We start from the raw sequence: 25,304 nt of genomic DNA, 5'->3' as shown, positions 1-25,304 counted from the left end.
CTCACAGGGTTGTTGTGAAGAAAAGAAGAAGTATTAGGGATGCCCACCGTCTTGAACTGTTTATAAAAATAAGAAAGGCAGGACAAAATAAAGAAATAAATGGTTAGTTTACTCTAATCTGGAAGAAAACAGGCCAGCTTGGCTCCTACTTACAACCACGTAGCAGATGTTGGAGTACATGCTATGAAGACTGGTGTACATTTCATAGTCAAACAAGTTGCTGGGAAAGCCCCCCCAGTTCATAAAGGACACGCAGGAGTCGAGGGTCTTCCTGGAGACCTGGCCGAGGGAGGAAAGACACCTAGTTGGGTCATGAAACAAGTCTTCAAGGAAACAACCAAGTTCAGGGAGCACCAAGGACCCCACAACTTCAGGATTGTCTACAATGTCTTTGCATTCTCCAGAGTGTCCACTTGGTACAACCACGTTGCTCTGAGTGAAGATGGGGGTACAGAGTGGTCTCTGTGAAGGTAGCATGATCAGAGCAGGAGCTCAGCTTAGCCAGCCCTTCAACTCACCTCTTTCGTCCGATCATTTGACAGTTGTATGAGGAGGGGAATAAGGCTGTTCAGGATGTTTTCGGCCATATTACTGTTCCGTAACTCCTTCAGTCCTTTCAGGAGCATGCCAAAAATGGTGATGGAGGTATTCCTCAGTTCGATGTCGTCCTACGAAGGAAGAGAGACAGGTTAGTCCCTCCAATAGCAGAATAGCCATGCAGAAGTTTCTTGAAGTTTGCAGGAGAACACACAAGTTCAGAGCACACCTATTCCCAGTTCAATGTCCATGGAGATGGTCAATCATCCAGGTCATGGTTGCCCCAAAGATGGGGAGCCCAACTCCAGTATGCTGGCTGGAGAGTTCTGGGAGTTGAAGTCCTCACCTCTTAAAGTTGCCAAGGTTGAGAAATCCTGATCTAGACCACAGTTGTTCAATCTTAGCAGCTCCTTCTGGACTTTCTCCCATCTTTATGGGAGAAAGAGAGAGATAGAGGGAGAGGGAGAATGAAAGGGAGTGCAGGAGGGAGGGAGGGAATGAGGGAGGAAGGAGGGAGAGAGAGAGAGAGAAAGAGAGAGAGAGAGAGGGAGGAAGGGAGTGAGGAGGGGGAGAAAGAGAGGGAGAGAGTGAGGGAAGAGGGGGAGAGAGGGAGGAAGGGAGGGAGGGAGGGAGAGAGAGGTGGAAAACCAGTTTGTTATGATTTGGTTGACTTACATCATGAAAATGTTTCAGAAGGAGCGGAATGAGGTTGACTGCCTTCACCGCATGGGTTTTGATATCGAGGTTCCTGAGGAGGAAATGCAGGGTCCTTATAGCTTCTTTTGCCAAGGTCTTCTGTTCGTGACAAGCGCAATTTAGCACTGGCATCAAGAGGGGTTCCAAGATGTTCTTCTGGAGGAAGCAGGGAAAGAAACGAGCAATTAAACGGTCACTGGAGTTCTCTGAGTCTCACAGCGATCATGCCAAACGCAAGAGAAGGCCACAGAGCATAGAAGAAGAGGGTTGAAAAGGAACTTGGAGGTCTTCCAGTCCAACCCCTGCTCAAGCAGGAGACCCTAGACTCTGCTGGACAAATGGTTATCTAAACTCTTCTTGAAAAGCTCCAGTGATGGAGCACCCATAACTTCTGGAGGGAAGTCGTTCCAAGGATGAATTGTTCTCGGTGTCAGGAAATTTCTCCTTTGTTCCAGGTTGTTTCTCTCCTTCATTAGTTCCCATCCGCTGCTTCTCGTTCTGCTTTCAGGGGCTTTGGAGAATAGGTTGACCCCCTCTTCTTTGGGGCAGCCCTTCAAATACTGGAAGACTGCTCTCAGGTCTCCCCTGGTCCTTAACAGAATACCAGAGATGGAAGGGACCTTGGAGGTCTTCTAGTCCAACCCCTGCTCAAGCCAGAACCCCTATACCATTTCAGACAAATGTCCTCCAAGAGGATCTGGCCTCTACTTGCACCTTCAGATCTTCCAGGGTTGCAGCCATCTTTGTAGAAGAGACACCACTCTAGCTGTCCTCTTTCTGCTGGTTGCCTTCTTCTTCTCCTTCTTCTCTCCTTCCCAGCCTTGTAGACTTCCCAGAGAGCGAGGTCACACCTGCTACTACCTTGGAAGCCACTCCCTTCCTGCCCCCCATCTCTTACCTCAAACGGGTGTTGGATGAGGTTCCCCAGTCCTCTAACGCTGAAAGTCTGTATCAGCGGATATGGCTGGGTCATCCATTCCTTCAGCACCTGGAGGATGTCTTGGATGACAAAGAATTGGCAAATTTCCGGGTGAAACAGCAGCTGAAGAAGAAGAGTGGAGATATGGAGCGTTAGCCAAGCCAAGGAAGAGAACTTCCCTGAGAGCCTCGACTAAAGATGCCACTTTCAGCCCTTACGGGGAGAGAAAAAGAAAATAAACACAGTCCTCGGTTAGTGACCGCTGAAAGTCACAACGGCATTGACAAAAGAGATACGTCCATTTTTCAGAATTATGACCATGGTAGCATCCTCATGGTCATGTGATCAAAATTTGGGTACTTGCCGGTCCATATTTGAGTTGAAGATGTGGCTCTTTCGTCAACTTAACTGATCCGTTATGGGTGTACATTGTTATAATTTTAAATTGTTTTAATTGGGTTGTTGATTTTAATTTATTGTGATTTGTATTGGATATTGTTTTTGTAAGCTGCCCTGAGTCCCTCGGGAGAATGGCGGCATATAAATATATATATATATATGACGGTCGCAGTGTTTCGAGGTTACGTCATCCCTTTTGTGACTGTCTGATAGGTAGTGTAAATGATAGTTGCAAGAATACAAAAAATAATGCAAAAAGTAAAAGGAATTTGGGGTCATTGAGTCTTCCTTCCTCCCTTTCTCCCATCCTCCCTCCCTCAATCTCCTTCCTTCCTTCCTTCCTTCCTTCCTCCCTCCCTCCCTCCCTCCCTCCCACAACTTCTGGAGGCAAGCCATTCCACTGATTAACAGAATACCAGGAGACCTTGGAGGTCTTCTAGCCCAACCCCCTGGTGAAGGAGGAGACCCTCTACCATGTCAGACAAATGGCTGTCTAGTTTCTTCTTCAAGACCTCCAGTGATGGAGAACCCACAACTTCTAGTTTCTAACCATAAAGTTCTGTTGAACCCTGGGCAACTTTCCTTGAGCTCCAGAAGGTTGGGGTGCATCTCAAGGTCTCCTCACCTCCGAAAAGAAAACCATCCCAATGGTTTTGTGTCTTAAATCGGGGTGGCGCACGTAGGTCTCAGCCTGTCGGAGCATGACCTTCAGCTCATGTTTCGAGTAGTTGAACAAGATCCTAAGAGAATAAATATGGAGAGATCAGACAAGATCTGCTGGTTAGGGAGAAGAAAATCACCAAGCTAGAGAAATCATGAGCTGAATGATCGATAAATGAATTACTCAATGAATTACTCCATTTAGAGAATTTCTCACCCTCCCTCTCTCCCTCTCCCCTTCCTCTCTCTCTCACCCTCCCTCTCTCTCTCTCACCCTCCCTCTCTCTTTCTCCCTCTCCCTCTCCCCTCCCTCTCCTCCCCTCTAATCTTTCCTCTCTCTCACTTTTGCCTTCTGTGTGTCTCTCTCCCTCTTTCTCTCCCTCTTTCTCTCCCTCTCCCCTCTCCCCTCTCCCTCTCCCCTTCCCTCTCTCTCCCCTTCCCCCTATCTCTCTGCCTCCTCTTCTTCCTCCTCTCCCTCTGCCTCCCCTCCCTCTCTCACCCACTGCCCCTCGTAGCCAAGCTCTTTTGACTTTTAATTTCTTACCGGACCAGGTGGAAAATGCCTTCAAACACACTTTCAGGACTCATCAGCATCGCCCAACATTGAACCATATCTAAGTCCTTGAACTCCTCCTGATAGCCGGTGCGCAAGATGAGGTGTTTGACGGCTTTGACTGCGTTGCTAAATGAAACAAAGGCAGAAGAGTTGGTGCCAATCATTCAGCTGATCCCCCTGCACTTCCGACCGTTACAGTATCCCTATGGTCATGTGGTCAGAATTCAGACTCTCGGCAACTGACCCATATTTATGACGGTCGCAGTGTCTCAGAGTCACGCGATCCCCTTTTGGGACCTTCTGACAAGCAAAGTCAACGGGGAAGCCAGATTCACTTAACGACCATGGGACTTAACCAGTGCAATGATTCACTTAACCACTCTGGCAAGAAAGGTTGCAAAATGGGACAAAGTTCACTTAACGACTGTTTCCTGAGCTTTGCAGAAATGGAGAAAGGATCCAGATTGGGCCCAGGAGATTCCTTACCCCAGATGGTAGGTCTGTTCTGACCCGCTCTTGCCTGCTCCCAGCAGAAAATAGATGTGCGTCACGAGCGCCAGGAGCAGGCTGGAGAACTTATGCTGGACAATGGTTGCTGCCTCAGGAAGCGAGAGGAGGAAGGAGAGCGCATTGGTGGCCTAGAAACAGGAGGAGAGGAGAGTCAGCTCGGGCTCATCAGGTTACTTAGATTCCTCATCATCATCTATTTCTTCTTTTAACGACCCCCTAATCCCTTGCGGGGTGGAGTCTGGGCAACTGAATGGAGCTGAGGCTTTCCTGGCTGGATGCCCTTCTTGTCGCCAATGCAGAGTTTTGTTCGGCAGATACATTCTCATTGTGCCCAGAGAGAGAAAAAAATCCTCATGTCCATGAAACCTGAGCCAGGAAAGTCCATGTCTGAGACACGGAGCAAAAGGTTGCTAGAAGTGGGACTTCTGAAACTCCCATTCTACACCCCCTCCAGACTTTGAGAGGCCAGTGGGGTGTAGATACAGGACAAAAGGGAGACAACGAGTAGCACAAGTGAGACAGAACTGGGGACAAAGAGATCGGTAACCTCACGTTTCTCTGTTTGTCTTCATTCCTAAGTGGGCTCTTGACTCTCCACCTCTTAGGGGTCCTTGGAGGGGCCCTGGGTGCTGTCTGAGCGTGTGTTTTTTGGTTGCAGATGTTTCATGACCCAGCTAGGTAACATCCTCAGTGCTGGAAGAGTTAGGCTTAGAGGTAGGGTTAGACTGGTTGGGTCGTGAAACATCTGCAAGAAAACCACCAAGCTCAGTAAGCACCAAGGACCCCACAGTTCAAACCTGGACTACAAATCTATTGGTCTTAATTAATTAAATTTCTCCACCGGCCATCTGAGCAATCTGACACTGGGAAGTTTACAACAATGTAATAAAACAATATAACACATAATAAAAATACAGATTAAGAATATTTAAAATAAGATATGACACAAAGTACTCCGTTGGGTGTTTGCCTTTGTTGGTTCCTATCATGTATTTTCTTAAATCGAACTCTTTTTTAGTTATTTCTGTAAGAAATAACGTAAGAAATGAATAAAGGAATCAATTGAATTATGAATGATTGGATGAGTAAAGGAATGAATAAATGAAGGAATGTATGAATAAACGAGTAAATCAATGAACGGATACATGAATGAATGGATTAATGAATAGATGAACCGATGGATGGATGGGTGGATAGATGATAGAGCTGGCTGGCTGGCTGGCTGGATGAATGGGTGGATGAATGGATGGATGGATGAATATCAAAGCTGTTCTGGTGAGGAAGCCCACAGATGCCTCTACTTTCAATGGGGCATTTTGGGGGGAAGGGGGGCTTACGTCAAATTTTGCTCCGATTTCAGCCCCCACCAGTTTGCCCTCTGCCTCCCTCCAGCCAGGGCGTGCCTGCTCCTGATGAGGAGACCCCCGAGGGTGACTCTTCTGCTCAGCCCCTTCCCCCTTTCCTCAGGCCTGGCCCACCTGCAGATCTCAGGAAAGGAGAGCCACCGGTTGAGGGCTTACCGCAATGGGCATGATGGATTTGCTTGTTCCCCTCCCAGTAGCTTCGGTGCTGGGATCGTGGTCATCAAGCCTTTTGAGGAGGGGCTTCATGATCTTCAGGTTAGCATAGGGGTCTGCAGCCAGCGCCCTCCACAGTTCCCTGGCACTTCTGTGCAGGTGGAAAAATGGATTGGGGAAAAAAATCAGATTCTTTCCCCATTTTCAAAGAGACGGCCATTCCAGATAGATTAACCCCCCCAACGGAAGAAAGGATTAGAGAACCGATGGCCAAATGAACTGCTTTAAGGCATGGAAAAAGATACAGCTACAGGTAGTTCTCGACTTGCAACCGTTTGTCTAGTAGCCATTCAAAGGAGGGCCTCTGCGCCACCGGAAGTGCCAGAGAACCCAGAACTGGTCAAGGGGGGGGAGGTTTCTAGGAGCAGTGTGTCTACAGAATTAACCCAAAGGTGCTTTTCACAGAAGGACCGAGTTGGAAGGGACCTTGGAGCAGTGGTGAAATTCAAAAATGTTCCCAACCGGTTCTGTGGGCGTTGGTTGGTGGGCATGTGACCGGGTGGCCGTTTCTTGGTGGTCATATGACCAGGCGGCCGTGGCTTGGTGGTTATGTGTCCGGGTGGGCGTGGCTGCACAACTGATTCACACACAATGCAGAACCTCACTGAATCACAGAGAGCTCAAAAGCAAACGATCACACTTTACACAAAAGTAACACAAAAGCTACACAACTGACTCACATACAATGCAGAAGCAGCTGGACTTTACACAAAATGGCCCCTGCAACAAACAGGAACCTCACAGACAATCAGGCACAGCTGATTTTCTCACAGCTGACTGGTAGTAAAAAAATGCTGAAATTAGAAATTACAAAAAGGTTCCGACATTGCCCGGCACAGCTGATTGTCGTACGTTTTAAAGCGTTTTTTCTTACTACCGGTTCGGGCAAACAGTAGCAATTATTACTATCGGTTCGGGAGAACCAGACCAAACCAGAGGATTTCACCCCTGCCTTGGAGGTCTTGTACTCCAAACCGCTTCTCAGGCAGGAAATCTTATCCCATTTCAGACAAATGGCTGTCCAATCTCTTCTTGAAAACCTCCAGTGATGGTGCACCCGCAACTTCTGGAGGCAAGTTGTTCCACTGGTTAATTGTTTGCACTGCTAGGAAAGTTCTGCACATTGTAGGTTGCTTCTCTCTTTGATTCGTCTCCACCCTTTGCTTCTTGTCCTGCCCTCAGGTGGTTTGGAAAATAGGTTGACCCCCTCCTCTTTGTGGCAGCCCCTCAGATATCAGAACACTGCTATCCTGTCCCCCCTCAATCCTTCCTTTCATCGAACTAGAGAGACCCAATTCCTGCAACTCTTCTTCATATGTTTTAGGCTCCGGTTCACTAATCATCTTCGTTGCTCTTCTCTGCACTCTTTCAGAGTCTCTGCATTGTTTCTACAGTGTGGCGACCAAGAAAGTTAAAAAACCAAGGAGGTCCAGCTGCCTTTTGGAAAAGCACCTTTGGGACAATCATGACCTGGATGGTGGAGACAACCAGCCTAGGAAGCTCTCAGAATTCAGATCGACTGCACAGCCAACCAGCGACTGCACTGGCCCTCAACCAACCCAATGCAACCTCCCCCCCAATCAGCACATGATCTGCCCACCCCAAGCTACAGATATTCACCCCTATCGCAAATGGTTGAGAATCTCTGTAGAGTACAAGAAAACAGGAGGCACATCTCCTTGAGGTTCTTCTTACCCATCGCACGCCACCGAGCACTCGAGGAGAATATCCACGACTTTGTTCACCCGTTTGGACGCCAGGTGACACACTGCCTTTAGCGTTTGTTGTTTGGTGGCAGGGTCCAAGATCTTCGGGAGACGTCGGTAGATCTCCTTGAGGATCATGGGCAGCTATGGCAAAAGAGAAATCCAAGGGATGACCAACTTTCTCAACAGCCCTAAGATTACCTGGTGGTCTCCATCCAACCCTAGCCTTCTTAAATCCAGCTGAAGTGTTGTCACCAAGTCAACAAGGTCTCACCCATTCTCATCTTTCTTTTCTACAAAATCTCCTGTATCCCTTTTGCTCCAAACCCTGCCATTTTCTTACCTCCTCCATTTCCATCCCACATTCTTCCAAGAACGAATTGAGCAGGAGTCCCGCAGTGTGTGAAATGTTTTTGTCCAGGTGTGTCAGAGCTGCCAGGGCTTTTAAGATCAGGTCGTTTATTTGAGACGGGCTCAGATGCTCGCCAAAGGCCTATTGGAAAGAAGAAAAGGAGACCATGAAGAGATGCATCAGGGTTTTGACAAGCCAGAGACTTTGACCCGTATCTGGGGACAGCACCCCATGTAGAGAGGCAGGCCGTATTCCATGACATCCACCACGTGATATTAGGATGTGGGTGAAAGAAGCCAACATGGCAGCCGAGATCGCCTGCTCCTAGACATTGTGGGGGATGGATATCCACCCTCCGGCCTTTGGAGCCTGCCGTCCCCACTGTGATATTGACTTTTTTGAGTATCTCCAGGTCAAGAGGAGGAGAGAAAGGAAGGTCAATAAGAAGCCAGGCAAAATGCTGAACGAAAACGTACCGTAGCCATTTTGGAGATGTTATTATAAAATATTGTTGGGCCCGAAAAGGAGAAGTCTTCCCTCAGCCAAGTGACGACCTTCCCCTTCTTGTTTCTAGGTTTCTCATCCATTTCTTTGGCTTTGGAGGGAGGAAAACAAGAGAAGGTCAGATTTTGGCATTCGGAACTTCTGAACATCCTTCGTCTGACGGCCGGTTTAGTCGTTCCAACAGAAGAGAAGATCTGTAGCTCAGGGCTGACCTGAGGGGTCCCTGGTGCTCTCTGGGCTCGGTGGTTTTCTCGTTACCTAGTTGGGTCATGAAACCTTCACAAGAAAACAACAAAGCTCAGAGACACCAGTCCTCCTCCTCCCCCCTCGCTCCCTCTTTCTCTGCCCCCCCCTTTCTCTTATCTCACTGATCAGGAACGAAACAGGTACAATGACCTCTTTAGTGGTCCAATTACAGGCAGTCCTCGACTTGCGGCCACAATTGAGTCCTAAGCAAGACAGTTATGAAGCGAGTTTTGCCTCAGGTTGCGATTTTTTTTCTTGCCAACCTGGTTAAGTGAATTGCCGCAGCAGTTAAGTTAGCAACCCGGTTGTTAAGTGAATCCGTCTTCCCCATTGACTTTGTTTGGCAGAAGGTCACAAAAGGGATCACATGACCCTGGGACACTGCGACCGTCATAAATCGGAGTCAGTGGCCAAGTGTCCAGATTTTGATCCCGTGAGCATGGGGATGCTGCAACGGTCGTAAGTGTGAAAGACAATCACAAGTCACTTTTTTTCAGTGCCGGTTAAACTTTGAATGGTCACTAAATGAATTGTTGTAAGTCAAGGACTACCTGTAACCCCTTTTCTAGGTTAACACAATAGATGGGACTGTAAATGGAGGGGAAATATAGGGCTACATAAGAGACAAATTACATAAATGAAGGAATGAAGGAATGAACCAACAAACGAATGAACAAACGAATGAATGAATCTAACCAGATTTAACCCAGACTACCTTGGTCTGATGTGCAAATGAAGCATTAGGTTGTGAATTGATTGTGTGCTGCCTGGGGAATTCTGGGCATTGAAATCCACATGGCTTAAAGTTGCCACTGGGTTAAGCTTTTAACTAGCCAAATTTAACCGATCCTTTTCTTTAGGTAAACCATTGATATAAGTGCCTGTCTTTCAACCGATTGTGGACGGCTCCCAATTAAAAATTAGAAGACACGTAAAATGGGGTTGAAACTATAAAATTAACAAATAATGTATTGCAATTATAAACCCTCTTTAGCTCTTTCCTTAACAATGCCCACTCAACCCGTAACTTGGTTAATCTGTTTTCTGGCTTCCTGCAATACATGCAGCCATCCAATGACTAAAAGTTGGCTTTGCAAAACACGCTAAGACCCAATCCATGTGCCAAGACTCACAAGCCCAGGCTGGCTGATGGCAGATGCCTAGCCTAACTCTGTGGTCGGCAAACTGCAGCTCGCGAGCCACATGCGGCTCTTTGGCCCCTTGAGTATGGCTCTTCCACAAAATACCACCTGCGGGCGCGCACGCACAGTGCGATTGAAACTTCGTGGCCCATGCGCAGAAGTCGGTTTTCGGCCTGGGCGAGTCTATTCTGAAGAAGTGGCGTTAGAAGAAGTGGGGGTGTCTTGCGGGCGAGAGACGGGAGACGGGAGACGCGGCGCAGGTGGGCCATGGGATACGCAGCGTGGGAGAGGCGCACGCGATTCATGCACGAGTTGAGTGAGCCAGTCAGTCAGCAATCTCCTTGTGCAGTGGTTAGTGCTAGTCGCATCCGCCAATCACGCGGGGGTGACAAAAGTAACTACTTGGAGCATAAAGTTACCTGTATTTTTCCAACCAGCTGCAAATCCTACAGGTATTTTTGTCATCAATTTAAGAATTGTAATTATTTTGTGTTGGTGGCTTTATTATTATAAAATGAAACATTTTTTTAGGTGCCCTGTTTGACATGGCTACAAAGAAGAAGCAAAGAAAAACGGAAGACGAAAACCATGAATTTAAAGTTGAATGGACCGAGACTTTCGCGTTTGTTCAAAACTTAAATGGCCTTCCGACCTGTCTCATTTGTCAGGAAAAATTGGTGCATAACAAGAAATCAAATTTGGAGAGACACTTTAAAACTAAACACGTGTCATTTAGTAGTAAATATCCTGTCGGTGATGCAAGGAAGAAAGCAGTTGAGGAACTTCAGAAGAGTCAAGAAAAATCAAGTTCTGTATTTGATTACTGGATTCAATCTTCCAACAATGTTAATATTGCAAGTTTTGTGGTTAGTCAAAAGATTGCTAAGAGAGGAAAACCATATACAGACGGCAAATACATAAAAAGTTGTTTTATAAATGCATCCGAAGAGCTATTTCGGGATTTTAAGAACAAAGCCGATATTCTAAAAAAAATTAAAGAGTTACCATTGTCTGCTAAAACAGTGAAAGACAGAACAGTCAAAATGTCTTCTTTTTTTTTTTCTTTTTTTTTTTCCTTATTCGGGTCTACATAGTTATGCGAACAATCATTTTCAAGCATGAACCTTATCAAGAGTAAATTGAGAATCCCAACCAACAACAGGATTATTTTTACAAGATGTTACATACTAAAATATTGCAATGGGACTACAGATCTATTTTAATTATGGGAGATTGGAATGGAGTAATTGATTCTAAATTAGATAAAAAGAGCTTGGCAAAGTCTAGAATTAGATTACCACAGACCTTTTTTGATATGAAAGAAGATATGGAACTAAAAGATGTTTGGAGAATACATAACCCAAATGAATTGGATTACACTTTTTTTTCTGATAGACATAGATCTTTTTCTAGGATTGATTTTATCTTGTTGTCAAATGATCTACTTGTTAAGACAAAAAGAACAAAGATTTTTCCAAGAATTTTGACTGATCATAGTCCTGTATGGATAGAAATCGAGATGGATAAGGTTGAGAGACGTTCTTGGAGATTAAATGAGAACCTGTTTAGATATGAAAAAAATATAATAGAACTTAAAAAGCATTTGAAAGAATTTTTTGAAATAAATTTGAATAAAGGTACCCCAGTTGAAATTGTTTGGGATGCAAGTAAAGCTTATATGAGAGGGGTACTTATCTACATGAATTCTAAACATAGACTGTTCCGACAAAAGAAAAGATCTGAGTTGGAAATGGAAATAAAGAATAAAGAACAGTTACTTATTAAAAACCCAACAGATGAAAGAATACGAAGTGCTATAAAACTTTTGAAAGACCAATTCCAAATGCTTATGGCGGAACAAGTTGCAACAAGTTTACAATACGCGAAGCATAATACATTTTGCAATGCTAATAAACCGGGCAGATGGTTGGCTTACACATTGAGGAAAAAACAAAGTATACGGACTATTGATAGTATTGATATTGGAGGGAAAGAAATCTTTCAACAAAAACTAATTAAAGAAGCTTTTGTGGATTATTATACTAAACTATATGCCAAAGATGAGGTGCAGAATGGACTTATAGAAAAATATTTAAAGGATAAGAGAGTTATAAAAATTACTGATCAACAAAAGGAAAGAATGAATTATCCTATAACAGAGGAGGAGATAACAGCAGCAATTAAACAGCTAAAAACAGCCAAAGCTCCTGGCACGGATGGTTTGACTGCAGTGTATTACAAAACTTTACAAGCTGAAATGGTGGGACAACTTAGAGATTTATTTTGCAATATTCAACAAGGGGGTAAAATACCCCCATCCTGGACAACTGCTTATATATCTTTGATACCAAAAGAACAAGTTGGTCCTAAAAAACCAGAGAACTACAGACCAATATCTCTTTTGAACACAGACTATAAAATTTACGCGAAGGTATTAGCCAACAGGTTGATGCCAGTAATCCAAAAGGTGATTCATGAGGACCAAGCGGGATTTATTGAGGGTAGATACATGAAGGACAATGTAAGGCAAGTAATAGACTTATTGGAATATCTTGATAAGAATAAACAGATTTCTGCAGTGCTGGTCTTTTTGGATGCGGAGAAGGCCTTTGATAGAGTGGATTGGAATTTTCTACTAAAGACTTTAAAAAAGATGGGCTTTGGGGACCAGTTTACACAGGCAATTTCAGCAATTTATCAAGAGCAAAAAGCACAGATTATTATTAATGGAAGTTTGACGACAGAGTTTAAAATTGAAAAAGGAACAAGACAGGGATGTCCGTTGTCCCCACTTTTATTTATTTTAACATTGGAAGTCTTGCTAAATACAATACGGGACTCAAAAATTTTGAAAGGCATAATGATAAGGCAAGAGGATTATAGAGTAAAGGCATTTGCAGATGATCTGGTGGTTACCCTATCACAACCAATGGAATCAATAATCTTGATGAACGACATTATACAAGACTATGGTAGAGTTTCAGGTTTCAGAGTGAACTCAAAAAAGACTAAAATGATAGTCAAAAATATGACACAAGATCGTAAACATGAGTTTGAAAGGAGGGCAGGTTTTGAAATTGTACCTAAGGTAAAATATCTTGGAGTTCAGGTTGCAGAATCAAACATGAAATTGTTTCAAAATAACTATGAGGTGTTGTGGCGAGAGGTTCAGAAAGACATGGAGACTTGGAAAAAGCTGCAACTGTCTTTACTTGGAAGAATAGCAGCAGTTAAGATGAACATTTTGCCAAGATTTCTGTTTTTGTTTCAAATGATTCCGGTGCTTAAAAGTGATAAACAACTGAAAGTTTGGCAAACTGGACTTAATAAGTTTGTCTGGAACGAGAAAAAGCCGAGAGTGAAATTGAAAATTATGCAAGATGTTCCAGAAAGAGGAGGCCTTAAACTTCCAAACCTACAGTTATACTATGATGCAGCAGCTTTAACTTTAACAAGTGATTGGTTTGGAAGTAAAAAGGCTGGAATATTGAATGCAGAAAGTTTTGATCTTGAATTTGGATGGCATGCTTACCTATTTTATGATGACAAAGTTGATAAAGTATTTAAAAGTCATATACTTAGAGACTCTTTGATGAGAGTTTGGAAGAAGCACCGACTCAAATGGGATTATAAAATACCGCTATGGCTGGATCTTGGTCATACCTTGTGGAATACAAATATAATGTCACTCGGGGGGTTTTTATACAAAGAGGTTCTTTTTACAGATGCGGGCAGATGGCAGTTGAAGACATTGCAGACACTGTTGGACGAAGGGATTAATTTAACCTGGTTACAATATAATCAATTACAATTGAGATGGAAAGAGGACCAAAAAACTGGTATTATGTTGCATGAGGAAGAATTGGTTAGACATATAAGAGAGAAAGGTCCAATGCATATTAAAAGGCTTTACAATGTTTTGCTAGAAAGGGATTCAGAAACGGAATTAGTTAAAGATTGTATGATTAAGTGGGCACAAAATTTTGAAGAACCAGTGATGTTGGAAACATGGGAAAAAATTTGGGTTCAGAATGTTAAATTTACACAGTCGCAGAATTTGAGGGAAAATTTTTATAAAATGTTTTATAGATGGCATCTAGATCCTAAAAAGTTGTCATGTATGTACCCTAATGTTCAGCCAAAATGTTGGAGATGTGAATGTTTGGATGCTACGTATTATCATGTTTGGTGGACCTGTAGGAAAGTTAAGGCTTTTTGGATAAAAATTTGGTGGGTCATGCAGAATGTTTTGAAGAAAAAAATTCAATTTTCTCCACAATTGTTTTTATTGGGCATAGTTAAGGGTTTTACACGGGATGAAACAAAATTAATATTGTATATGATAACAGCAGCAAGATTGTTGATAGGTAAATATTGGAAGAATGAAGCTTTGCCTACTATCGAGGAATGGACTTCGAAGATGGCTAGTTTTGCAGAGATGGCGAAGATCTCAGCATATTTAAAAGATTGTTCACAAGAGACTTATGAATGGGAATGGAAAAGGTGGATAGAATATGTTCAGAACAAATACCAAATTAGAAAGTATCAAATAGCTTTTATTTGAAAACAATGTATTAGAAATATTTTAATATAAAGAGACAAAGAGGGAAAATTATGTAGGGGGAGGGATGGGTTCAGGTATATATATCAGTGTTATTAGTTATGAGTACATAATAGGGAAGTCTGGGGGGGGGAGGGTTAGGGAGGGTTAGGGAGGACGGGAAGTTTGGGGAGGGAGGTGGGGGGGTGAAAAAAAGGGGTGAAAATGTAATTGTAAAACTTTTGCAATAAAAAAAAAAAAAAAAAAGAGTAAATTGAGAAGTTGTCTTATTGATGAGAACCTGGAATCATGCCTAAAATTAAAAACAATATACAAACCTGACTTACTCAAACTTTCCAAGGAGATGCAAGGCTATTGTTCACATTAGTGTTTGTCAGTCATTGTCATGATTTAATTTTATGGATATTGTAAGGTCAATTGTAAGGAATTTAATTTTATCAATAAATAATATCAAAACAACACTTTTAAATATGAGGGAAGCTTTTCTCAACAGGTTTCAGGAATTCAGAAACAGCAAAGCGATGTTAGCCTTTGTTAAAAAGCCTCTTAATGCTACTGTAACAGAATTAAATGTTTCTCCCTTTAATATTGACATTGGCAACTTTGAAATGCAATTGCTGGATTTCAAAAACAAAGAATTGTGGAGCTCGAAATTTGAACGTCTTTGTGCTGATACAGAAATATTGGAGAAAAATAAATGTGAACTTAGTTCACAGCACAAGTGGTCTGCTTTGAAAGACCCGGAGAAGGAAGATATGATGATTTTTAACACCCGGAATAGTATTCCTGACTCATATCATCAACTGAAAAAAATAGCGTTTGCTGTTTTTTCCTTATTCGGGTCTACATAGTTATGCGAACAATCATTTTCAAGCATGAACCTTATCAAGAGTAAATTGAGAAGTTGTCTTATTGATGAGAACCTGGAATCGTGCCTAAAATTAAAAACAACATACAAACCTGACTTACTCAAACTTTCCAAGGAGATGCAAGGCCATTGTTCACATTAGTGTTTGGCAGTCATTGTCATGATTTAATTTTATGGATATTGTAAGGTCAATTGTAAGGAATTTAATTTTATCAATAAATAATATCGTTGTTAAGTATGAGATCAAGTTTTATTCAACGTACCTATAGTTTAACTAAGACTTAAAACTTTAAGTAAAGTTTATTAAGTTAATTTTAGGGAACGTTGTGGAGTGAAAAAAGATGTAGTGTCGAGGAGATGGTTTGGACATATAAAGAGGATGAACGAAAGGAGATAGACGAAAGAAGTATACAGGACGAGTGTGGATGGGAGAGATGGAAGGGGTCGACCTCAGCGAACGTACCTCCATCAGATTGAGGACGTTCTTAGCAAAGGCCAGTTTAGGAGTACCCTAATTAAGTTAATAACAATGTACCTACCTATCTAGTTTAAGTTTAACCGATTTGGCTCTCCAAAGAAATTTCAATCGTTGTACTGTTGATATTTGGCTCTGTTGACTAATGAGTTTGCCGACCACTGGCCTAACGGATCCACTTAACGTGAGAAACTCAGTCTTCAAATGACCCCTGGCCCTGAGAGGTGCCAATACCAACGGCCAATTCCAGGCATCTCTGCCCAGGCAAACGACCGGGGTCTTGGTCACGCCACAAGCTGTGCCACCCAGTGCTCTCCTGGGCAGTGCGCATCCCTGGGCTCCTGGCAGCCCTTGGAGTCCAACTTTCTCACCCATTTTGCTCATGATGAGGTGGTGGAGGTGGTAGGCGGCCTCTGCGGACGTCTGGCCAACTTCTTTGCTGGTGTCGCCAACGTGCAGGCCCAGCAAAGCCACCAGCTGTCCCAGCAAAGAAAAGTCACCTGTGGGCTAATGAAAGGAAGCAAAAAGGAGGGGAAAGATGAGAAGGGGGGCTCATGAAGGTTTCAGCCAACTGAAATCAGAGCATAGGAACCATAGCACCACAGAATCCTAGAATCCTACCTTTTAGAATTCTAGAATCACAGAATCTTAGAAACATAAAATCTTAGAATTTTAGAATTATCCAATATTTGAATCTTAGAAGACTAGAATCAGTCATAGATTCATAAAATCAGTGAATCCTAGAATCTTTGAATAATAGAATCTTAGAATCATAGAATCATAGAATCTTTGAATTTCTAAATCATACAATCTTTGAATCTCAGAATCTCTGAATCTTAGAATCTTTGAATCCCAGAATCATAGAACCTTAGAATCCCAGAACCTCAATTGCTGGAAGGGACTGTGGAGGTTTTCTCCTCCAACCCCTTCATCAAGCGGGACTCCTTATATCCTCCTGGTCACATCCCAAAGATGCTTTTTCCAAAAGGCAGCAGGACTTTCTTCTTTTTCTTCCTTTCTTTGAAAACATCTCACTGTGCATCCCAAACGGTGACTTACGTCGAAATTGACGTTTTCAGAAACGAACTTCAGGAGGTGTCTGATGCTCTTGATGGCCCTCTCTCTCTCGTGTCTCTTGGGAGATTCAATCCAGGGATTAATGTGCTGCCAGGAAAAACAAAGGAGGAGGAGGAAAGGAAGAGTTTGTGATTCACAGTTGGAAGAGCCACAGAAGTTGCCAGGACTGGGGAGAAAATCTAAGGAGCTCAACAAATTTGAGACATTGGTCAATTGAGGTCTATTTTAGACTGAAAACTAGAGTAGCAATTGAAGATTTCTGGAATACAACTAGTCTTACAACAGTTCATTTAGAGCCGTGGTGGCACAGTGGTTAGAACGCAGTATTGCAGGCTAATTCTGCCAACTGCCAGAAGTTCAGCAGTTCCATCCTGATCGGCTCCAGGTTGACTCAGCTTTCCGTCCTTACCAGGTCGGTAAAATGAGGACCCAGATAGGAGAAGAACCTGGGTCCTCATTTAGAGAGGGCTGTAAACCACGGTGAAGCGGTATGTAAGTCTAAGTGCTATTAGTATTTAGTCACTGTTCAAAGTTACAATGGCACTGAAAAAGGGACTTACGACCATTCTTCACACTTATGACCATTGCAGCATCCCTATGGTCACGTGATCAAAATTTGAACACTTGGCCAATGACTCATCTTTATGACGGTTGCAGCATCCCAGCTCGGTCCCTAAATGAATGGCTGTATGTCGAGGACTTCCTGTATAAGTAGTCCTTGACTTACGACCAGAATTTGGGGTGCTTACCAAGGTGGATGTTAGGCGACTTGTGACTGGCTTTATGACCTTTTTTTGCCAGGGTTGAACGAATCCCTGTGGTCCTTAAGTGAATAATGCAGTCATTAGCTGAATCTCGCTTTCCCCGTAGACTTTGGCTTGTCGGAAGCCAGTTGGGCAGTTCGCCAATGGTGTTCAGGTGACACCCCCCCCAGGATGCTGCAACCATCACAAATACAGGTAGTCCTCGACTTATGACCACAATGAGTCCAAAATTTCTGTTGCTAAAATGAATCCCATCGGCATCGACATAATCTGCATCGGTCAATTGCAGAAGGCAGCTTTACTCGGAACAGCTGCGAGGCTCTATGACAGGGGTGTCAAACTCGATTTCATGGAGGGCCGAATCAAGGTTGTGTTTGACCTCGAGGGGGGCGTGGCCGAGGTGGGAGTGGCCAGCTCAACGTCTCTCGTGTCAGGGGCACCTGTGGACTTCCCTGAGACCCTCCCTCACTCTTATTATCATCTCCTCCCTCCCTCCCTCCCTTCCTCCTTGCCGTGGGACAAGAGAGACACGAATATCAGAGAAATAGTGGAATAGAATCATTAGTGAAAAGATGCCAGAGGAGGGACAAAACAAATGTAAATGACAAAAATGAACATCATTTTTTAACTATTGAAATTAGTTAAATTGAATGGTTGAATTGTCCCATGGGACGAGTTGTCCATCCAACAGCCACATTTGCCTATCCCGGGTCCTTGGGAGGGGCTCGACAGCTGGACAGAATCGCCAAATCCAGCCTAAACATCTGGCTGACCAACCCCGAGAAAGAATCACTCTTTACCGTCAAGACATCCTGCAGGGAATCCAAATTGGGAGCCTCGGACAGCAAGGCGGTGAGCATGGTGTTGCAGGTGGTCACCATCTGGTCATAAAAATCCTAGAAGGAGAAAAAGAATATCTAAAGGAAGAAGTGGTGTAAAGGAAGAAAGAGGAAGAAATCCAGGGCTGGGGAACTTATGGCCCTTTTAGGACGACTGGTGGACTGCAACGCCCAACAATCCTGAGCCAGCCACGGACTTCTGGGAGTTGAAGTCCACCCTTCTGCAATCAACGGAGTGGCCCGTCTTGCAGGGCTGGTTTTTCTTCCAGAGTTGGAGGAAATGCTTTCTCGGCTGAACACGAGGAACAAAAGGACATTGGGCTCGATGGATGGATCCAGAGTTTTGGAGGAGATTTTGAATCATGCTTATTTCCAGGTGGATCTCAGATGGCTTGGCTCCATCTGGACTGCTCACCTGAGTTTGAGCTGGTTGTCCTGGGCCGTTCACGTTCAGTTTTGTCACCAGGTAAGCCGGCAAGGAAAACACCTTCTGGATGCTTTTTCTCACCACTTTAGACCTCATCTCGGAGTTCAAGGGGGGCTTCATACGGCTGATGAAAGACGAGAAAAGAGGAGGAGGGTGAGAAGATCATAGACTCATTAGGCTAAAAGGGACCTCGGAGGTCTTCTACTCCAACCCTTGCTTGATGGTCCTTAAACCATCCCAGTCATATGGTTGTCCACTCTTTTCTTGAAAACCTCGAGGGATGGAGCACCCCCAACTTCTGGAGGCAAACTGTTCCACTGATGGATTGTTCTCGGTGTCAGGAAATTTCTCCTGGATCTCTCTTTGATAAGCTTCCCTACATCGCTTCTCATCATGCTCTCAGCTACTTTGGAGGGGAAGTTGACCCCCTCCTCTCTCTGAGAGCCCCTCAAATATCAGAACTCCCCTCATCATCCTGGTTGCTCTTCCCTGCACTCTTTCTAGAGTCTCAACATCTTTTTTATATTGTGGTGACCAAAACAGGATGCAGGATTTCTCTCTCTCTCCCTCCCTCCTTCCTCTGTCTCTCTCTCTCTCTCTGTCTCTCTCTCTCTCTCTCTGTCTCTTGGCAGGTACATACCTCATGCAGGTGATGGTGATGATCGCTTGATGGAGATTTTCGATGGACAAGGGTCTCGCGGGCTCATCTTCAATGACTTCCTGAAAAGAGAAGGAAACCCATCTAAGAAAGAACCTGAGATATGGCCACCCTCCAGCTGGCCCTCTTCCCAGCCCTACGCTTTTTCTGGTTGACACAGGAAGTCCCCAGCTTACAACTGGTCACTTAGCCACCATTTAAAGTTTTGAGGGATCTCTTCAGGACTACTTATGACCCAGATGCCAAGTTCCGAGAGGCGCCCCTTCCTCAGCGATCCTGTGACCCCATTTCGGTCACTTGGCCACCAGCTTGCATTGATGGCAGTTTGCAGTGTCCCGTGACCATGATTTAAGTCAGGGGTGGGTAACTGTGGCCTCTTGATGACCTATATAAAATTGGGAAGCCAGATTCCCTTAACAGCCGTGCGATTAACTGAACGAAAATGATTCGGCTTACAACGGTGGCAAGACAGGTCGTACAATGGGCAGAATTCCCTTAACAAATGTCCCACTTAGCAACAAAACCTTTCAGGCTCAATTGATTGGCATTCAATTCGGTTCAAATTCACTTCCAAAAAGAAAGACGCCCAGGAGCACCTGCCTCCCCCCCTCTCCCCACTTACAACGATGTTTGTGACCAGTTCCTGTTTCTGGGGCAAATCGAGGTCTTGCCTCCTGCTGTTGGCAACAGCTTTGGTGATCATGATGATGGACCTCATGAAGGCTTTCTTCAGCCCTTCGTCCTGGAAAACCCCAGTGGGAATGAAAAGAAACCAGAAGGAAGAGGATGTATTTATTTATTGAAACCTTTACGTAGCCGATTGTCTTTGGTTGAACTCTGGGGGCCCCCAATCAAAACATCACTGGACACTCTGGGTTCTAGTCCCACTTTAGGATGAAAGGCAGCTGAGAGACTTTGCGCCAATCACCAGGAGATGGTGAGTTCTAGTTCCTCCTTAGGGAAAAAGGCCAACTGTCTTTGGGCCAATCACCAGGAGACTGTGAGTTCAAGTCCCGCCCTAGGCACGAGAGCCAGCTAGGTGAGTTGGGGCCAGTCTCAATCCAAAACACGTCACAGAGTTGTTGTGTGGAAAGGAAGAAAGAGTGTAATGCAGGAGTGCTGCCTTGAGGATAATAAATGCAACAAGACCATAGATTCTCCTCCTCCTCCTCCTCCTCCTCCTCCTCCTCCTCCTCCTCCTCTCCCACAACATGCTAGTTGGGTCATGAAATGTCTTTAAGAAATCAAACAAGCTAAGGACTCCGGATTATAATTGTTCTTGTGATTAAACTCAGCATTAAGAGAAGTAGAGGGTGGAAACCTGCCTACCTTTTTCATGCTGGAATACTGATAGAGTATTTCTGAGACAATGTTGTCCAGGAAAGGCATCATGTCCTCTACTTGCGCTCCCAGGACTGCCTGGCCATAGCAGAGTATTAATGTGGTCCGAATCCATCTCTCGGAGAGAGTCTGTGAGTCCTGTCAGTCCAAAGACGAGGGGGTCAAACTCTTTCCCAAAGCACCAGAAGACAAGACAAGAAGCAATGGATGGAAACTGATGGAGCTTCTTAGTCATCCAGGTCACGGTTGCCCCAAAGGGGCTTTTTCAAAGGCAACTGGACTTTGTTTTTCCTTGAAGAGGTTTCGCTTCTCATCCCAGAAGCTTCTTCAGGTCTGACTTGGGTCAAAAGAGAAGAAGCTTTTTGGATGAGAAGCGAAATGTCTTCAGGAAAAAACCAAGCCCAAGCCTTTGGAAAAAGCACCTTTGGGTCTACTCGAGGTGTTTGTTGGGGCAGCTCCTAATCTTCTCTAGCCTTATAAAATAGTTCTCCGGGAGATGGAGATGGAGAATTTCAGCACCACCTACATCTACGAGATCTATGACCAATCTGAGGAGACCTGACAGCCTGGAGCCTAAGTCCTTCTAAGCACATTGGACTCTCCTTCCCAGAATCCCCCAGCCTCCTTCTGCACTGAGTTTCAGACCTTGCAACCCCATCCCTGGTCTTACCTCAATGGGGGCTTCTACTGCAAACGGTCCTTTTGTCTGCCTGAACTGGCCAGCCTCCTCCAGGGCCACCAGAATCTCAGGCAGGTGGCAAAAGGATGCCATTCGAATGGATTCCGAGATTCCCTAGGCAAAGCGATGTTTGTGAATTAGGACATTTATTGATTTATAGGTTCGATTTATATGCCGCCCTTCTCCGGAGACTCAGGGCGGCTTACAATGCGTTAAGCAATAGCCTTCATACTTTTGTATAGACCTGCTTAGTAGGTCTTTCCCCCCCCCCAAAGCGGTGTTCTTTTTTATACAAAGTCAGCTTATTGCCCCCACAATCAGGGTCCTCATTTTACCTACCTCGGAAGGATGGAAGATTGAGTCAACCTTGAGCCTGGTGAGATTTGAACTCACAGTAATTGCCGGCAGCTGGCAGCTAAGTGCTACTTAACAGCATTTTAGTCCGCTGCACCACCAAGGCTCTTATTTGCACCTAACCCTTTGTCTTTACCTTCCGCTTTCTCCTCCCCTTCTCCACCTCCTGCTCCTCCTCCTCTCTGCAAACCCCAGGCCCTTCTAGCACTGATGAAATTACCTAGCTGGGTAATGAAATGTCTGCAACAAAACAACCAAGCACAGAGAGCACCAAGGACCCCACAGTCCTCCTCCTCCTCCTCCTCTCTGTAACCCCCATTCTCTTCTAGCACTGATGATGTTACCTAGCTGGGTCATGAAACATCTACAGGAAAACAACCAAGTTAAGAGAGCACCAAGGACCCCACAATTCTCCTCCTCCTCCTCCTCCTCCCTTCACCTCTATTCTGCAAAACCTGTTCTCTTCTGGCACTGATGAGGTGACCTAGTTGGGTCACTAAACGTCTGCAAGAAAACATCCAAGCTCAGAGAGCCCCAAGGACCCCACAAAGATGGAGGTCTCAGCCCCCGCAGGCATCCCACTGCCACTCACCTCTCGGTCTGTTTCTTCCTGGAGTGAAAAACTTAGAAGGCTTTGGAGCTGTTCCGTCACCAGGTCCTTCTGTGTTGAGTTTCGCAGTTTAACGCCATAATATTTGTAGAGGCTAATCTGAAGGTGGGAAAAAGAGTCCGTGAGTCCTAGGGAGCGCCACCAAACGGCCAGGAAAAGGAAATATAGGAGAAATTAGGATCAGAAAAGGACTCCGTGTGGTCAAGCACACGGAAACTGGTCCTGGGTGACCTGATCGGGGAGATGGGCAGCATACGAATCTAATAAGTCAATAATTGCCATTTTGACTTTCTTCTTCTTCTTGAAAAGCTACTTTAACCCCCCTCCCCCATCCCCATAGGTGCCCTTTGCTGATTCTCTGTTTGGCCGTCCTGAGATCCTTTATGGTTTCTGTGGAGATCTGGCAGCTTCATCTTTTTACATGCATTAGCTCTCCGTGGTGGATTGGGACAACTTGCCATGGCCCTCTTGGCTTGGCCAACTAACCATGGCCAACTAGCCATGGCCTACTTGCCGTGGCCAACTCACCAGGGAACAAGAGTTACACTAATAGCAGGGTTCCAATACCTCAAGGGTTGCCAAAAAGAGGAGGGGGTCAGCCTATTCTCCAAAGCACCCGAAGGCAAGACAAGAAACAATGGATGGAAACTTATCAAGGAGAGAACCAATCTAGAACCAAGGAGAAACTTCCAAACAGTGAGAACAATTAACCAGTGGAACAGTTTGCCTCCAGAAGTTGTGGGTGTTGCATCACTGGAAGCTTTTAAGAAGAGATTGGACAACCGTTTGCCTGAAATGGGAAAGGGTTTCCTCCTTCAGTAGGGGGTTGGACTAGAAGACCTCCAAGGCCCCCTTCCAAGTCTGTAGTTCTATTATTCATTGTCTGTCTAATATCGAGGAAATGGTGGAACAGAAGCGTCAAAGAAAGGAGGCCTCAAAGGAGGGACAAATGAAACATAAACGACAAATGTTAAAATGATTTTTAACATTATTGGAGAGAACGGAATGGTTGAATTAACCCGCGGTGAGTCTGCTGTGGCTCGTGGGCAGCCACGGTGAGTTGGCCATGGCAAGCTGTCCTCTTCTGATGTTGCATCTAAGATAACTGCGGCCCTAAAAGTGTAAAACCTCCGCATATTTACCTTGTCTTTAGACAAGACCTGGGACGTGCTTTGCTTCTGGTCGATGGGCGGCAATGCGCTTGTTTTCCTCCTGGGCAGTTTGTGGTCTGAAGGAATCTGCTTTGCCAACAACAACAAGAACAACAAAAAAGAAGTTGTGAGAAAGTGAAGGAGCAGAGGAAGGAACAGCTTTCTGTGTGTTTCCAAGGGGAGGATTGGTTTCCCTTCTGCGTCCGGATGCATATTATAAGTAATTTGACTTTTCTAGCTGGGACAGACACGAAGCACGTAACAAGGACCATCCGGATTGTATCAGCTGGAGCAGAGGCAGCTTTTGAGATGAACGGTTGGAAAATCTCTGCCACAAATTGTGAGAACTTGATTTATCACCATTTATTGTTGTGGCCCTCCAGCAGCCGAATCAGAGGAGGAGGAGGAGGAGGAGGAGGAGGAGGAGGAGGAGGAGGAGGAGGAGGAGGAGGAGGAGGAGGAGGAGGACGAGGACGAGGAGGAGGAGGAGGAGGCGTGGGAGTCAGGGCCAGCATCAAGGCAACCTGAGAGCTCCGACGGGGAAGAGGGAATGGGGCTGGCAGAGAGAGAGACAGAGGAGGAGCCTGGGCCATCCGTCAGCCCTCAGATGGAGAGTCAACAGCCCCCAGGTCTGGAGGTGGCTGATGAGGAAGAGGAGGAACAGCTGGGTCCAGTGCCTGACGCGCGGATACACAGAAGGCAGAGGAGAGGAGAGCAGTGGAAATCTATGGGCCGGTCCTTGGGACAGACGAGCCACCACTGCTAGCGAAGCCCCTCCCTAGCTCTGGGGATAAAAGGCAGGGGGCGGAGATGAATAGATGTGGCAGACAACGATTCTTCTCCCTGCCGGATGGACTTGTTAGCCTGTGGTGAGAGAGAAACTTTTTGTCGGGGCTGCTGGCTCTCCTCATAAAGGAATCTTTGAGTTCACTTCAGAGGGTTTGTCGTGTTTGGGTCAGAACATTTATTTACTGACTGTTCGAAGTTATAAAGGATAGTTTACAACTGAAAAAAATGGACTGTTTCTCACACTCAGGACCATTTCGCATTTCCGTGGCATGCAGAGAGCTTCCGGTCCCTGTTGTTGCTGCCCAGCATTCAGTGCCAGACAGTGCAACAGGGCGGATGGTTGTCTTGTAGGTCTTAGATTTAAGATGGGTGGCCATTCGTCTGTCCAGTAACACACTGGTGAGTTCTCGCCAACGTATCCAGGCTGCATTCTCCTTTGCTCTCACCTCGCCATTGATGTCACCATTGACATTGGAGGTGGGATCCCAGATACCAAAAAATGTCCACCTTCTTTAGGTTTTCTCCATTGATTTGAAGCATTCCAGGGGTGGTGACAGTCCCTAAGTATCCTGTCTTGATGTTGAGGTGGAGTCCAAAATGGTTGAGGCAATCATTCCATGGTCGTTCCATGATCCTTCCAGCAAGGACCCCCTAGTTCAGCAAATTCTCCATAACTACATTTGTCTACTTTTGGGATAAATGATCTCCACCGAGGCAGCCCTGGCTTCTGGACCCTCTCACATCTGGTGGCCTTTTAAGAAACTGCCATGGCTGGCACAAAACACCTAACAATTCCCCTTCTTGCCAGCCAATGACAGGTGCCAGTGAGTATGAGTGAGGGGGTGAGCAGGCGTCATAGACATGCAGATGCATCGTTTACAGGAGCAAACACAAACGCTTACACAGA

The 25,304-nt window shown here is 45.1% G+C and overlaps 1 protein-coding gene across 1 annotated transcript; it reads right to left on the bottom strand.

Moving 5' to 3' along the window:
* Window positions 1-23,800, bottom strand: LOC148111614 (maestro heat-like repeat family member 5). The gene is made up of 21 exons (XM_087880822.1): window positions 23,600-23,800; window positions 22,440-22,556; window positions 21,485-21,607; window positions 20,803-20,952; window positions 20,096-20,215; window positions 19,456-19,535; window positions 18,804-18,939; window positions 18,350-18,445; window positions 16,768-16,872; window positions 16,080-16,215; window positions 8,389-8,507; window positions 7,904-8,053; window positions 7,550-7,704; window positions 5,798-5,945; window positions 4,254-4,405; window positions 3,756-3,893; window positions 3,177-3,291; window positions 2,132-2,275; window positions 1,213-1,389; window positions 519-668; window positions 1-279 (listed from the first exon to the last, which is right to left on the bottom strand). The coding sequence occupies exons 3-21, from the start codon at window positions 21,584-21,586 to the stop codon at window positions 109-111; spliced, it is 2,544 nt and encodes an 847-aa protein (XP_087736948.1). The 5' UTR covers window positions 21,587-21,607; window positions 22,440-22,556; window positions 23,600-23,800; the 3' UTR covers window positions 1-108.
* Window positions 23,801-25,304: the final 1,504 nt, after the last annotated feature.

This window comes from Pantherophis guttatus, chromosome 18, assembly GCF_059756535.1.
Source record: "Pantherophis guttatus breed Tessera chromosome 18, ASM5975653v1, whole genome shotgun sequence".
NCBI classification, from domain to species: domain Eukaryota; kingdom Metazoa; phylum Chordata; class Lepidosauria; order Squamata; family Colubridae; genus Pantherophis; species Pantherophis guttatus.
Note: the sequence above shows the minus strand (reverse complement) of the source record. Positions and strands in the feature narration are given on the sequence as shown.